The 16,904-nt window shown below is 38.1% G+C and overlaps 1 protein-coding gene and 1 pseudogene across 1 annotated transcript; one reads left to right on the forward strand and one right to left on the reverse strand.

Annotated features, from left to right (window-relative positions):
* Positions 1-5,216: 5,216 nt before the first annotated feature.
* Positions 5,217-6,757, forward strand: LOC127645118 (interferon-induced protein 44-like; annotated as a pseudogene).
* Positions 6,758-7,052: 295 nt separating this feature from the next.
* rabgap1l2 (RAB GTPase activating protein 1-like 2) lies at positions 7,053-15,598 on the reverse strand. Its single transcript, XM_052127973.1, has 9 exons — positions 15,484-15,598; positions 12,164-12,302; positions 11,657-11,725; positions 11,386-11,496; positions 9,774-9,878; positions 9,592-9,675; positions 9,233-9,304; positions 8,888-9,079; positions 7,053-7,688 (listed from the first exon to the last, which is right to left on the reverse strand). The coding sequence occupies exons 2-9, from the start codon at positions 12,272-12,274 to the stop codon at positions 7,470-7,472; spliced, it is 963 nt and encodes a 320-aa protein (XP_051983933.1). The 5' UTR covers positions 12,275-12,302; positions 15,484-15,598; the 3' UTR covers positions 7,053-7,469.
* Positions 15,599-16,904: the final 1,306 nt, after the last annotated feature.

The raw sequence follows: 16,904 nt of genomic DNA on the forward strand, positions 1-16,904 counted from the left end.
CGTGAACCGAGCAAGTCTATTCATTGAATTTTGACGCCTTTTCATTTCGCGGTTATCAAGCAACACGATTACGCACCAGCTGCAGCTTGATGACGCAAGCGTACCGCGGTTCGGATACAAATATAATGTGAACACAGTCCATCGGGGGGAGGGGGGAGCAATCAAACTCGGGTTCGGAACAGGCAATCGAACCAAGTGTGAAAGCCCCCTAAGACTGCAAGGGAAGCTCAGCTTCCCCTATAATGTCAAAAAAATAATGGTCAAATATGTACTATTGTGTAAACAATTTATTGACTAAAAATGCGTTAGAACACGTTCATCTCGAAGACGAGTTCGTTCAGAATCAGCTACATTACATATAGCAGGTCAGCTGACTCGATTTACTTCTCATACATTCCCGTAGCGTCAGTGCATTTCCCTGTTGAAGCCGAGCGTCCATTGACTTCAGTGGGGCTGGTCTGAACAGTTTTTTTCAGTGCTCCGAAAATAGACGGTCATTGGATAAATGCTGTGATTATGTCCGTCCACGGACGCTCAGCGTCTCTGGGGGTGAATGAGGAGTGGGCTGGCCGGACTCCGGGCTTCAGCGTGATGATTGGAGGATCTGTCGAAAGACTGCATCTCCTTTTGATTGACAGCGAATCTGTACTATAAGAAGTCACTGAAGCTATTTCAGCTCAGTCCCATCGCGGATTTCTCAAGTGTAGTCGAAAGACAAACTGCTGCAACCTATTTCTTTATATTTGTTTGGCGAAATTGCTAGTCAAGTTGCATAATACATTTCACACAATTATACACCACATTCCTTGTTTCAGTTTTACCAAGTTTAATATATTTTGTTTTAGAGCGTTCGTTCGTTCGTTCGTTCATTCATTCATACAGTAGGCTAGGCTAGCGTCGTATGGGTGAGACTGCGCACGATGGAAGACGGTGCTAATATTGTCGACCTGATTTTGGCGAAGCCATTTGAAAGTCTTCCTTACGAGGAAAAAATTAGAATTAAACAGCAGGGCAGATCAACACCTAAGATTGATTTAGTGCAAAAAATAGGGTAAATAAGTTTATAATGTAGGCCGAAAATGAGCTTCCTCTCTTTGAAAGACCAGCAGCCGCCACTGATATGGAAATAAAGAACACATATGTGAGAATGCTGTTTGTAGACTACAGCTCAGCATAGTGCCCTCCAAGCTTGATGAGAAACTCCAGGCTCTGGGCTTAAACAGCTCACTGTGCAGCTGGATCCTGGACTTCCTGTCTGGCAGACATCAGGTGGTTAGAATGGGCAGCAACATCTCCTCATCACTGACCCTCAACACTGGAGACCTGCAGGGCTGTGTTCTCAGCCCACTTCTGTATTCCCTTTACACACATGACTGTGTGGCAACACATAGCTCCAATGCCATCATTAAGTTTGCTGACGATATGACGGTGGTAGTTCTGATCACTGACAATGATGAAACAGCCTATAGAGAGGATGTGCACACTCTGACACGCTGGTGTCAGGAGCACAACCTCTCCCTCAACGTCAGTAAGACCAAGGAGCTTGTAGTGAATTTCAGGAGGAAAGACAGAGAACACAGCCCCATCACCATTAATGGAGCACCGGTGGAGAGAGTCAGCAGCTTCAAGTTCCTCTATGTCACATCACTGAGGAACTCACATGGTCCGTCCACACTGAGGCCATTGTGAAGAAGGCCCCTTCTTCCTGAGACAACCGAGGACATTTGGAATGAACCACCACATCTTCACACGGTTCTACACCAGCACTGTAGAGAGCATTCTGACTGGCTGCATCACCGCCTGGTACGGCAATAGCACCGCCCACAACCGCAAAGACCTGCAAAGGGTGGTGCGAACTGCCAGACACATCATCGGAGGTGAGCTTCCCTCCCTCCAGGACATATATACCAGGCGGTGTGTGAAAAAAGCTCGGAGGATCATCAGAGACTCCAGCCACCCGAGCCATTTGCTGCTCTCACTGCTACCATCAGGCAGGCGGTATCGCAGCATCAGGACCCACACCAGCAAACAACTTAACAGCTTCTTCCCCCAAGCAATCAGACTTTTGAACACTTGATCTCACGATCAATATACATCAGCACTGCACTTTATTAATCTTATTATCTCACACTGGACTGTCATATATTATATTCTCTTTACAATATAACCTACTGTATTTTTTTTTTTATACACTTTATATACTTTTTATTTTTTTATTTTATCATATGTGTATCCTATATTATGTGTATTTGTATGCTACATTGTGTTTATTGTTTACTGTATATTGTATATTATTATTGTGTTGTGTAATTATGTGTACATTAGTTATGTAAATTGTATTGTGTAAATAGTTGTTTATTGTAAATTGGTATATGTCTCGTCACTGTCATGACTGCTATGTTGCTTGGAACTGCACACAAGACTTTCACCTACTGTTGCACGTGTGCATATGGTCATGTGACAATAAAGTGATTTGATTTGATTTGATTTGAGATTACCTTAAAGCTAATAGATATGGCCTTAAAGTAATAAAACTTTCATTTTGATTTCATGAGGTCTTTAACAACAACAACAATCAGGCTGTAGCCAGGAATTCTGGGCCCACTGTCTGTATATTGCTCTGGGTCCTTTAAATATATAAAAAAAAACACAGTTTTGAATTTGTTGTGGGGCCCCCCTGGACCTTTGGGCCCCTAGAACCCTTAGCACCTTTCAGCTCACTTGGTACTGCCCTGACAAAAAATTATACAAACGATAAATTCATTCCACAAATAATTTACCCAATCTTCTTATTCTCACACACACACACACACACACACACACACACACACACAGACACACACACACATACTAGTGTTGTCATGGTACCAATGGAATTTAATGTTTCGCGATAACAATTTTGATACCACAGCAAAAATATAATAATGATAATGTGCTACTGAACACACCAATTTAGTTATTTTGAATAATTTAATATTTATATTTTAATAATAATAATTATTTTTCAGAACTCCATGTTTTACATTTTTATTTAATGTCATCATCAAAATAGTGTCTAATCAATTCATTCTTAAAACTTTTAACAATTGAAAATTGAACTTTTCAACAAGTTAGTGCATTTTTTTATTATTATTCTTATTATTTGTTTTACTTTTATTCAGCAGCTTGTCTTGCTTGTGATATCCCAGCTAACAATTTTACGTTCTGGGAACGTTCTGGGAACGTTAGTTTTTGGTTCCCAGAACGTTCTCAAGAACGTTCCCTATTGGTGATCCAGGAAAGTTTTCTTAACATAAATAGAACGTTCCCTTAAGGTTAGGGGAACATTCCGGGAACCTACTCGGAACGTTCCCATAACGTTCTTGCAACGTTCTGGGAACGTTCAGAACGTTCCCATAAAGTTTCCAGAACGTTCCCTAACCTAAGCATGTTGCAAGAACGTTGTAGGAACTTTATGGGAACGCTATGGAACGTTATTTTAATTATAAAATTAAACCTAAAAATAACCTACATGAAATGTTCTGGGAACGTTCCCTTTAGGTTATAAAAATAGAACCTAAAAATAACCTACATGAAATGTTCTGGGAACGTTCCCTTTAGGTTATACAAATAGAACCTAGAAATAACCTACAGGGAACATTCCCAGAACGTTCTCCTTAAGTTATAAAATTAAACCTAAAAATAATCTACAGGGAACAATCCCAGAACGTTCTCCTTAGGTTATAAAATTAAACCTAAAAATAACCTACAGGGAACGTTCCTAGAACGTTCTTGTTTGGTTCCCAAAAAAATAACCAAATGGGAACCATACGGGAACGTTAGGGGAACGTTCTGTGTTTGCTGGGATATTGCTTGATTATTATTATCATTATTATTACACTGAATATTACGTTATACTATATTATACTATATGTCATAATTTCTTCAATTTCAGGCATCTTTTGAATCGTGCTTTTATTATGACGTGTTTTTGCTGGAAGCTTCACTTTCTGGAAAACAGTTCAGGACATGCCCAGTGTGATCAATGAAAACTTTGTCTGAAATCGTATCTGTTTACACTGTCCTTTGAGTCTGACAAATGAAATGTAGGACACCGTTTTGGAGTGTTTCTGTTTTAGATTACTGGTGTTTGTATATGTGGTAATTTTGAAATGTTATGTTTTAAATTATATTACTGTGAAGCACTTTGGTTGTTTTAAATGTGATATAAATAAAGTTTGAGTAGAGATTAAGGCTGTCTTGTTTGGAAGGCTGCGTCCTCAGGAGGTCGAATTTGTCGGCCGCATACGTCATAGAGGCTTTCTTTCAGAAAAGCAAGTAGCACACTTTGAATGCGACCTTCTTTCACAGGAATTCGGAGGATGCATGAGGTGTATCCTTCGTTGGCACTCACAATCCACAATTCTTTTCTCCAACGGAAATGTAAAATAAAAAAAAGATTGCCAATTTGGCCGTAAATATGATGTTTAAATTCCCAAGTTGAAGTACCTCAGTATAGGGGTGCAGAGTATAAAATTTGTATAATTATATTAATATATAATTAAAATAAACTATTAGACTAAAAGTAAACCTGTAAAATCTATTTTCTTTTCTCTTTACATCATTGTAACTCTCCTAAATCTCGTGTTTGTAAAGAGTGGCGACTGGCGTGCTGTCATAGCAACTATGATATGTTCCGTTTCCGTTTGTCCTACGAAGGCCGTCTCATTTAAACGATGCTTGTTTAAAATAACATGTACGTGTGCTGCGTGCTTCACAGTGGATAAGTGCTCTGCTTTTTTCATTCCACTCAATCAAACGTGAATGATGCTCAATGTCTGTGGTGTTTCCACCAGTCGGTCGGATTTATACAATCATTTAAAGTACGCAGCTCATCCACAGGGGTTTTTTCACACCTAGTGCGTTTGAGCACTCTAAGCGCTCTCAGAGCGGTAAGGTGAATTAAGAGTGATTGGAACATGAGGTCAAATGGGACAGTATAACTATACAGGGTTTATTTTCTCGTCTGATGAGTGGATCATTTTTTTTGTTTTTTTGCCGACACCTAGCTTTGAGACCACAAAGTCAAAACGTCATGCCCTCATTGGGGTGACACCACGTAGGTGGGCGGGGCAAGCATCAAACTGTAAGTTGACTTACAGAAGCTTTAGCTAGTTTTCATGATAAGGTTATAAAATTGTCAAAGCTAATATATTGCTCAAACCTTTGATGGAAAAATGAATATGATGTACTGCTGTTCATTTGGAACATACAAATTTGGTCCACTGCAGATGCATGGGAATGACATGCAGTTGAGTGTGAGGTTTACAGAGTGGAAGGTCAGTGATATTTTGTGCTTTGAATCTCCATTAGAAAATTACTACATAAGTAAATACTGAGGTTTTAGTTATTGGATGTGAAAATAACTTAAGCGCTCTGGTTTGGATTCACACTAGACTGCAGAGGTCTGATGCAGAAATGTCCAATGGAATTCTGAGTGAGTTATGCAAAGCAAATTCTGCTCTTTCAAATTATCCAGGGGTTCATTTAATTTGTTTAATTGTTTTAAGGTCATTTAAAAAATTACTGTTGTTTGACATACTTTGACTGTAATTTGAGTCATAATATTGTTCATTTGGAGAACAAAGGTGCTCTTAAGCACCATCTCTGTGTAGAAGGCTTCTGTTGTTTTTCTTGAACAGGCTTGGATTCTACTGGTGGGTTCTGTTGGTGCTGGAAAGTCGAGCTTCTTAAACTCTTTCAACTCAGTGTTTAAAGGTTATGTGAGCACCCAGGCTGATACCAGCACTGCAGGCACCAGTTTGACTACTCGGGTAGAAATGTGTTCTAATTATTGTGAATTGTTGTTTATAATTTGCTTTATTTACTGTGTCATTTTAATGGTAACTATTTGTCATGTAGTTTCATACCTACTGCATCAAGACAAGCAGCAGTGTAAACCATGTTCCGTTCACACTGTGTGACACAATGGGTCTGGAGGATAGTTTGAACCGCAGGCTGAATGTAGAGGATTTTTCCAATATTTTAAAGGGTTACATTTTAGACAGGTATCAGATGAGAAATTTTTATTTTGTGTTAAATGTAAAGATTAGTTAAAATGAGTAGCAGTGTATTTTGTGATGGATGCGCTTTTTTGGGCTTCAAAATCTAAAGTACCATTCAATCCCATTATAAAGCCTGGAAGAGCCAGGATATTTTTTAATATAACTCTGATTGTGGTTGGCTGAAAGAAGAATGTCATATACACCTAGGATGGCTTGAGGGTGAGTAAATTATGAGATCATTTAAATTTTTGGGTGTATTAACCCTTTAAGGGGTATTGAACAATAAACAGTCTCCAGGGTTTTATAGCATCAAGGTGTGGTTGTGTGCTTCATGTATTCCCCAGCTAGTTTTGCTGATTTTGTGAATGAGGCTTGCCCTTTAGTGGCAGAGGACCTGAAGAATATCTACCAGAGCAACTACATCAGCATAATGGTAGGATTTGTTCTGCCTTTAGTACTCTTCTGTGCCATCGTGTTTTGTTCCTGAGTTCCTTTCACAAGTACGGAGATTACAGTATTCTCTTGTGACAGATGCTGGAGGTGAGTGCTCAGCTTGGTGTTTGTCTGCTGTGGTCCCAGTGAAAAACTACTGCCAAGAACTGAAAACTGACCCTCAAACTGACATCCTCCTCCTAAACGCAGTTATTCGGATGCTTAGAGTAGCTGAGGGCTACTTTGATGATCTTAACAATGTGGAGGAAAAGACTGATTAGATCTCTTTTCCTAGTGTGACCTGAATCTTCTGTTACTGTATTAGTTCTAATTTGCAGGATTTTTCACTCCTTTATTAATAATTTGTTTAAAAGGGTTTATTATGATTGCATTGAGACATTGTCATACAAGGCAGGTACAAGTTCTCCAGGTGGTATTAATTTAGTGGCGGTTTGTGGCATCTCTGTTTGTGTATTATGAGGTCTAATGGCAGCTCATTTAGCTGGTGTTGCTCTGACGATACAAACTATGAATAAACCAAACACTGGAACCAGATGACTCATTTTTATAGCTTTATTCTCTGTTTGAGTGAAATAAAATAAAATTCTTGTTATAAGAAATTGGAAATTGTGGTGTCATTCCATTTAATGATCTTACTTTATTATATTTGTTCTGGAAAATAAAGGAATACTGTATAGTCAGCTTTGTAATAAATTGAATTTGACTAAAATTCATAGTAAAAGTTTAAAAAGTCTCCATTTGCGACTGCCTCAGTTGCTCTCCTTTTGCCTAGAGGTGCAGATAATGCTTCTTGCTGTTAAGCTTTGTCACCCATCATTTGAGAATGGTTCATTCCCAATTTATACATGCATAGGGATAAGGGATGTGCACTGTCCTCTGTTCTGATAAAATAATAATCTCATCATTTGTGAGACCCATTTCAGGAGTGCTCTTATTAAATAATTTTCTTCTCCAATAGTATGCAGCCCTTCTTCATACATTGGCAGCTCTCCCTTCTCGTGGGGCCCAGGAGAGCCTTCTGGTGACCCAGCTGGACTGAGGGTTATGTGTGAAGCTCCAGGCAGAGTCTGATTGAGATGAGTTCAGATTGCTGCTGGTAGTTGTCCTGAAGGAGCCCAGTGTCTTGCTGAGCCATGTGTTCTTGGCAATCTGAAGTTCACTCGTTAGAACCGCCTTCTGGTGCTCCAACTCCTGGGCACATCAAGTTTTAAAAAGTTAAAGTTAAAAATCAATAAATGATTGGCATAACAGCACAAAGTCATAAACAAGATACTGTGGGGTTCAAAAGTCTGAGTTCACATTAAAAATCTGGGAATCAAAATATTTTTTAAATGTGGAAAAAGATACAAATCATATATAATTATATACTATATATCTGACACCAATCATCCATTTGATTATCTAATCAGCCAATTGTGTGGCAGCAGTGCAGTGCATAAAATCATTCAGATTCGGCTTCAGTTAATGTTCAAATCAACCATCAGAATGGGGAAAAAATTTGATCTCTGTTATTTAGACTGTGGCTTGATTGTTGGTGCCATATGGGCTGGTTTGAGTATTTCTGTAACTGCTGATCTCCTGGGATTTTCGTCTCTAGATTTTACTCAGAATGGTCCCAAAAACAAAAAAACATCCAGTAAGTAGCAGTCCTGTATGCCTTGTTGATGAGAGAGGTCACAGGGAATGGCCAGACTGGTTCGAATTGACAAAGTCTATGGTAACTCAGATAACCGCTCTGTACAATTGTGGTGAGAAGAATATCATCCCAGAATGTCATTCTGAGATGCGGGTCGGCAATGTTTTGGCAGCATTACGGGGACCTACACAATATTAGGCCGGTGATTTTAATGTTGTTGCTGGTTGGTGTATATATAATTAAGATTCTGGACTATTTAGGTCACTTATCAAATAATACAATTTGTGACATTGACCATGTTATCTTCGGAATTATTTACTTCGACTGAAACACATAAGATGTTTGAAACATTCTCCAGTAGTGCTGGGATAACATGAATCATCAGGTTTTGCACCAACTTGCAGAGTCTATGCCAGGCATAATGCACGCTGTCAGTAAAGCAAAATTATACACATTTTTAAGAAGTTCATGTTATTTTTTCTGTTCAGTTTGCTCACTCAAACTATTATGATGATAATTTTGAAATGGAATAAATGCTAAATAAGGTCTATTATATTTTACTAGTGGACAACAACACTGATTTGATCTCAGTAGTCATGTGTGGATGTTTTATGTGATAGACATGAAAACAAGTTCAACATCCTTTTTTTTTTTTTCAACAAACAATTTAATTAGAGGGATGAAATTCAAATGCATCAATCTTAAATCTGGGCTAAAATATTTGTATGATCGTGTTCTCTGTTGTCTCGCTTACCTGGATTTTGCATTTTGATTCCACCATTTGTAGCTTGGTCTGAGCTAAATCCCTCTCTAACTCTTGGACCTGCTCTTTGAGAGAGGATTTCACCTTATCCTGAGCTGAGCGCTCTTCACTCTCAGTGATCAGCTGAATTGATCCATCCCTACTGAAGATCTGGCTGCACTGTGAACACTCAAGCATCTTGGTCTGAAATAATATTATGTTGCAGATGTAAGAACAGAGACTGTATTAAAAGAAACATGCAACAAAAGACCATAACAACAGAAAGAGACAGGAGTTGAATATTGGTAAGATTTGTGGTTAAATCTCATTTTTATTTGAGGTCAGTGTGTTTCTTACCTTGATAACAGCAAGTTCCTTGTCTGTTTGAGCTTTTTGCTTTTCAAGCTTACTGTTCAATTGAGAGCAAATCTGAAGTATGCAAGAAAATAGGTTGGTTATTGGAATGTGAAATGCACTGTTGAGTTATAAAAAAAATGATGTAAAGAAAACAACATGATATATGATATTATATATATATATATATATTAGTATATTCTGTATACTGTATATATTGTTTATAATTTATACATATACAGTTTATATATAGATTCCAGATACTGTATATCCTGTATATTAAAAAGAATAATTTAAATGGTGTTCAAATATTTTTCATTAGACACCGTTTTAAATGTGTGCAGTTGTATTTTAATGTTTACCTGCTTGTAATCAGTGATTATGTTGTTTGATCTCTTTATTTCTGATTCTGCTTTGTCCAGTTCTCTCCTAAACATCTCCTTCAGCTGTCAAACACATCAGTACTTTAGACAAGGATAGAACATGAACTCTGTTTCAGAGGAAATGTGTCCTCATTGTGTACACCAGTGTTGTGAAAACCCACCTGTGAAGCTTCCTCCTCTTTTCCCTTTTTCTGCTCTTCTATCATTGTCAGAATATGTTTGGTTTTTAAAAGCTCCTTGGTTAATTCATCCACCTTGTCTTCAGTCTGAAAAACACAGCAGAACAGCAACTGAGCAAATTATCGTTGACAAGTTGCAAATGATATTAAAAGAAATATTATTTATTGTTAATTAATGACTGAAGACAATTTGAAATACAGTTTGATTTGAAAATAAAAATAAGTAATATAAATAAAAATTAAACACAGTAAATGTAAAGATTTAGTTTTATCTGCCTAAATTTGTAACATCAATGGAAAGGAGGAGGCGAGAACCGGCTTTTCAATATAAATAATAGTTTAATGATAAACTTAAAAGAAGACACAAACACACACACATGACGGACATGTCCGCGAACAATCTCTCTCTCCTGCACGATCCCCTGCAGTCAGCCTTTAACCCTCATGGAGGCATAATTAGCCTAATACGGGACCGGGTGTTTAGGATCACGACAAAATTTAATTATTCTCTTGGTAAAAAGTGAAAGCTTAAAATGTGCAGTTGTAGAGGAATGTTCTAGGTTTAATACAAGTTGAGATCTATCAACAGCATTTTTGGCATAATGTTGACTACCACAATAAATGTGTAAATACTACAAGCCGTCTCATCCCTCATTTATAAAAAAAAAAGAAAGAAGCAAATATCATATTTACAGAGTACTTAAAAAATAAGTGAATGGGGTCTTAATTGTTTCAAAAGTACAGCATAGCCACAAAATGTTACGTGTTAACATCACTTTAGTGTGACACTGTAAAACAGCTTACTATCCTTATCTGTATAAAGTTATATTCAACAACAACTTCACATTCATGACAACGTAATGCAGGTAAATCATAATATCTGGTAAATGTCATAATGCCTGTAAATCCCCAATTTTAATACACTAAAATCATGCTTCCATAATGTTGATCTTGTAGCAAAACATCTGAAACTGTTTGTATTTGAAAGTTTATGGACTTCCATTGGAAGTGCCTTACTGCAGTTGCGATATTTGCATTTTTTATTTTTAAATAAAAGAGGGGCAAGTCAATTATTTTTAGTGGTATCAGCATTATGCCACAAATGGTCTATCTATCTATCATCTCAAATCTCAAGTCAAGCTATTTTTATTTGTATAGCACTTTTCACAGCACACATAATTTCAAAGCAGCTTTATAGAACATTAAGCTGGAAAAGAAAATTATGCTACAATGTCTTAAAGTCCTCATTGTGCTGCTTAAATAAATAACCTGACTGAAAATCAGGCCCCCAATGAGCATGCCAAAGGTGACTGTGGCAAGAAACTCAAAACTCCATAGAATGTTAGTTTATGGAGAAAAATAACCTTGGAAGAAACCAGGCTCTGCTGGGGGAGCCAGTTCCCCTCTGGCTATATAGCATGAATATACTGCCAATATTAGTTGTCTATATGTACAGAACAATCTTAAAGAACAATGAATGTATCTAAAAAGTACCATGTTAAGTTGGGCAGCATTAACGAACACAACCACATAAAACCGAAAATGAAGCTGGCCTTTTCCATAATGTTATGAAACTCTGATTAATTTGGCTGACCTGGTCTAAGGCAGTCCTCAGTGCAATCTTGCTGGTAACAAGTTTTTGTGCAAGGTCATCATTCTCCTGCTCCAGGCGCAAACTGGTCTCCTGAAGCTTACGGTTTTCTCTCTGGAGGGGATTTGAAACAAAAGTATTCAGTACCACTTGGCTTGTTTCTGCAATATTGACAACTGGAGAGGTTTAAATGTTGAAAGAAGCATGTTGTTGTGGATGTGTGTTGCAGAGGAGGACATGTGCTTTTGTTTTTTGTCAGGGTGTGATCTCTTACCTGGCACTTGTCGAATGGGTTTTCTGACTGTACTTGGTTATCTCTTAATTTGAGCTTTTTAGAAGGCACCTGGGGTTTAAAAGAGGAAGCCAGTTTTAGATTACATCAAATGTTGAAAATCATAAAGGCTTAAAAGGAATGTAATGTATAATCTGATAAGTGCTGATAAATATATATTTCTATTTTCATGATTGATGTTAGTATTTCTTTCTGTAAGTCACTGCGTGCCAGGAAACACATCTTCTGTATAAAGAGATTTGTTATTCTATTACTTCGTAACTAAGAGCTGCTAAATAAAGAAAACTGAAAATATTTGTTTAATGAGTACCAAGGTAAAAGGGGAAAACAGTTTATCCATAGGCTTAATGATCACAAATGTCCTAATATTCGGATTGTGTTGTAAATAGACTTGAATAAAAGCAAAAAATATCTATGCCATGCATATTCCATAATGCCAGCTTTAAATCAATGTGTGACTAACAAGAGGTCAAAGTGCACTGAACCTACCCCTTGTTTTGGTAAGGACTCCGCCACCAGCCTGGACAAGATTTCCTCCTCTGTCATTTGATCAATAATATGGGCATCATAGGCAACGGTTATAGACACTTCTTCCATCATTTTGGCAGGTAGTTACAGTTAAACTTGTCTGGAGAAATGACAACAGGTTTGACAGGCAGCACTCTTTATCTGTCTGTCTAGCTCAATGCAAGCCCTGCCCTATACCGTTGACTATAGGAGGAGTTTCAGGTAGTCTAGTTAACCAGTGCACCTTTGTTCAACTGTTGGTCTTAACTTACCATAAACACAACAATACATTAAGTGTGAAAAGCAAAAATGCAAAGGTGTATTCTCTCAAGTCCTTGCTTTTCATTTCTTGTGTTGTTTCTCATGGGAGGCAAGTCGAAGAAGCTGCTCAAAGGAAAGTTTCTTTAAACTATGACCTCTTTAGAACAAAATAGTTCCTTTGTGTTGCAACTTTAATTACCTTAAAACTCTTCACTCTAGAAAACACATCCTTTCAGTATCACCCTGCAGTCCATCGGCCAACACTAATTATTTCCACACAGTTTCCTTATTGCAAAGCACTACATTACATATTTATACGAACATTAATCCAATACTAGTAGGTCCTGTTCAAATTTGTCTGGAACAGATAGTAGCCTTGAATAATTCCTCAGAAAGGTCTCAGAAGGGACTTTCCCATCAACATGTGCTAGCCTCCGTCCTTCAGAGCTCCAACTCTGGGCTAAAGAGTGTGAAATTGAAATTCTTGCTGTAATCCTGTAGGTCGCCCCTCACACAAAAGCACTGCAGTTTGCCTGGGACAAGCAGGTGTCGGTACATTCCTCCATTCTGTAAGCTGCTTATATCTGGTTGCGGTCTCCATGTTCAGTGGGAGTGACGGAGGCTCTGAACTACTTTTATCGTCTTACTGCAGCTCCAGGAAGCCATAATGCAGATATAGTGGTCCCAAAATGAATTTGGACATTTAAGCCACACTTAAAAATGTATGTATGTGTTTGGACACTTTCGGGTTGCCAAACTTTGTTAAACATGTCTATAGTTGATGTGTTGAACTACAGTACACATATGGTTATTATTTTAGGACACTAAATAGAGGAGAACTGACTTCATACCAGTGTAAGGGAGTGATTAACAAAAAGTATCTATGCTACTAACTTCTATATTTTTAGAATTGTAGTGTTTTTTCAATAACAAGCCACATTTTCCAATGAGTAGTGGCATGGTATCACAAAACACTGTTTGTTACATTGTACTGTGGACACAGTAATGGAGTGAGAGAGTAATCAAATGCGCTTAGCCACTCGCTCACTTGAACCATATTCTTTCTCTCATATGAAGTGCTGGGATATCCAAATTATTTCAATGAATTGATTATTTCGGTCAGTTCATTTCCTATAAATTATCCGATTACAGTAAATAATTTACTTATGTTGAGTATTGAGAACTCCAATTCATTTATTTTGTTCGTTCTTACGGATGGTTCATGTAAATGAAAAATATTATGTTGATTCGCTACATACTGAATCGCTAATCCCCCCCTGTGCAGCCATAAAGGGGCTTTACCAGAAATCCCTTTCTCAGGGCCGTTTCTGAACATATGGGGGCCCAAAATATGCGAGCAAAATCATACTTGGAGGCCCACATACACCACCCCCAACACATTCTTCCCTCTCAGGTCACTAGGGGGACGCCTAACTGTCTAATTGAGCCATAAATGCTGCCTGAGTCTAACTTGAAGCTTTTAGTGTATATATACACTCACCTAAAGGATTATTAGGAACACCATACTAATACTGTGTTTGACCCCCTTTCGCCTTCAGAACTGCCTTAATTCTACGTGGCATTGATTCAACAAGGTGCTGAAAGCATTCTTTAGAAATGTTGGCCCATATTGATAGGATAGCATCTTGCAGTTGATGGAGATTTGTGGGATGCACATCCAGGGCACGAAGCGCCCGTTCCACCACATCCCAAAGATGCTGTATTGGGTTGAGATCTGGTGACTGTGGGGGCCATTTTAGTACAGTGAACTCATTGTCATGTTCAAGAAACCAATTTGAAATGATTCGAGCTTTGTGACATGGTGCATTATCCTGCTGGAAGTAACCATCAGAGGATGGGTACATGGTGGCCATAAAGGGATGGACATGGTCAGAAACAATGCTCAGGTAGGCCGTGGCATTTAAACGATGCCCAATTGGCACTAAGGGGCCTAAAGTGTGCCAAGAAAACATCCCCCACACCATTATACCACCACCACCAGCCTGCACAGTGGTAACAAGGCATGATGGATCCATGTTCTCATTCTGTTTACGCCAAATTCTGACTCTACCATCTGAATGTCTCAACAGAAATCGAGACTCATCAGACCAGGCAACATTTTTCCAGTCTTCAACTGTCCAATTTTCGTGAACTCTTGCAAATTGTAGCCTCTTTTTCCTATTTGTAGTGGAGATGAGTGGTACCCGGTGGGGTCTTCTGCTGTTGTAGCCCATCCGCCTCAAGGTTGTGCCTGTTGTGGCTTCACAAATGCTTTGCTGCATACCTCGGTTGTAACGAGTGGTTATTTCAGGCAAAGTTGCTCTTCTATCAGCTTGAATCAGTCGGCCCATTCTCCTCTGACCTCTAGCATCAACAACGTATTTTCGCCCACAGGACTGCTGCATACTGGATGTTTTTCCCTTTTCACACCATTCTTTGTAAACCCTAGAAATGGTTGTGCGTGAAAATCCCAGTAACTGAGCAGATTGTGAAATACTCAGACCGGCCCGTCTGCCACCAACAACCATGCCACGCTCAAAATTGCTTAAATCACCTTTCTTTCCCATTCTGACATTCAGTTTGGAGTTCAGGAGATTGTCTTGACCAGGACCACACTCCTAAATGCATTGAAGCAACTGGCATGTGATTAGTTGATGAGATAATTGCATTAATGAGAAATTGAACAGGTGTTCCTAATAATCCTTTAGGTGAGTGTATATACAGAACAAGACTTTCTGGTGCAGACATTTGTAGCAATACAGAGATAATCTGTTTTGAAAATAGAAGGTGAAAATTAAAACAAGAGAGAGAGAAACAGAGAGAGAGGGGTGAGGTCGAACAAAGGGGGAATATTAGAGGATGTTATTAGAAATTGAAAGAAGGGAGAAAGACAAACAGCAAAGTGTCACTGTGTTCAAAGGTCCCTGTACTGGAGGAGGGGCCACATCAATATTCAGGTTTCCATATGATCCTGTGAAACAAACAAATACACAAATCTCTCTACTAGTGTGCTTCACTGTGAGATAGACGTTGCTTCTTACCTTCATTTCATAAGTGTGTTTCTTCTGGATGAATGCTCATGATGAATTCTCACTTACTGAAAAGCTTCATCATGCTGACAGTGAAAATGGTATGTAGCCTACTGAGCTATGTATTGCTACACTGCATTGGCAATGAAATGCATGAAATAGCTATTTGTTTAACGAGAATTCAAACAGGTTCATCTTGTAGTTGAACTCAGTACATAGGAAGAATGCAGTTCCAGCCATAACTTCTTGACACTCCCATTCTTTGTCATGCAAATATCTGCCAGTTATCTGTGTAGAACAGGTTTACTAGTCAACACCTGCTGAAGGGTGTAATTATTTTCAGTGCATTTAAATAATGAAGCAAAGGAACAGATTACTGTACCAGACTGTAAGATGTTTATATTATAAAAATATAATTGTCATTATCAAGTCATTTTATAGGTGTCAATGTCATCAATACTTTTTATAGATATATACTTTTACTTGATGCCAAAATTGGAAGGTATCAGTATCACTATAATGCTCTCTGTATAGCTACATTTAAATTTATTTACTATTATTTGATCATTACTTTTATTAAATTTAGCACTATTTAGCTTCTTTTTATATAAGAACCAGTTCAAATGAAATGAACTGTGAGCCACACCTAAAATGTATGTATGTCTTTTTGGCATTAAATATCAAACTAAGTGGCATTTAATTTAAATAAATATTTTACAAATGCACTTTTCAGGCAAAATATTTCAGAAAACAGAAGTTTTCTTAAAGGGTTTCAAAACAATAGATATATTGTTCGAAATAAAGATGTTTTTTTTGGAACTTTCGAACTTCGTGAAACTTGTCTATAGTAAATGTGATGAACCTGTTGTTACTCAGCTTTGGCACCTGTGTAAACTTAAGGTTAGCTAACTTCCGCTGACTACCACCCCTGGAGTCGCGAGTTCGAATCCAGGGTGTGCTGAGTGACTCCAGCCTGGTCTCCTAAGCAACCAAATAGTCACTACACTACCAGGAGGACTTTGAGCGCATTGAGAATTGGGCATACCAAATTGGGGAGAAAAGGGGAGAAAAAAAGGTTAGCTAACTTCATACCTGTACATCCACTAAAAAGTAATCTTGACACCATTTGCGTTGAGATTTGAAATAATCAGGTTAGCTTTTGACATCAAAATGTAAGCAGACATTCGCACAACACTTCCTCAAACTGGATAAGCCGGTAAGAATTTTGATAAAGGCGTTTTTACATGCAACGCGAAATCGCGGCTTTGGGTAAAAATCGACATGTGCCGTTCTGTTTTTGCTTAAACTGTTGATGACCCCAATGAAACAACATGCTTTATGTATTTACCTAACAAAGAATGGCACAATTATAGCCCATAGTACATTTAGACTTGATAGAAACATTTCAAACATTGAAATAATTTGATCTTTAT

Source organism: Xyrauchen texanus, chromosome 6 (genome assembly GCF_025860055.1).
Source record: "Xyrauchen texanus isolate HMW12.3.18 chromosome 6, RBS_HiC_50CHRs, whole genome shotgun sequence".
Lineage (NCBI taxonomy): Eukaryota > Metazoa > Chordata > Actinopteri > Cypriniformes > Catostomidae > Xyrauchen > Xyrauchen texanus.

Excerpts from the sequence above, each read along its gene's own strand:
- rabgap1l2 (XM_052127973.1), bottom strand. The coding sequence starts at position 12,274 with ATGATGGAAGAAGTGTCTATAACCGTTGCCTATGATGCCCATATTATT. Across the intron at positions 9,080-9,232 it reads AGGAACTTGCTGTTATCAAG|ACCAAGATGCTTGAGTGTTC; the intron begins GTAAGAAACACA and ends ATATTATTTCAG. Across the intron at positions 7,689-8,887 it reads AATCAAAATGCAAAATCCAG|GAGTTGGAGCACCAGAAGGC; the intron begins GTAAGCGAGACA and ends TGATGTGCCCAG.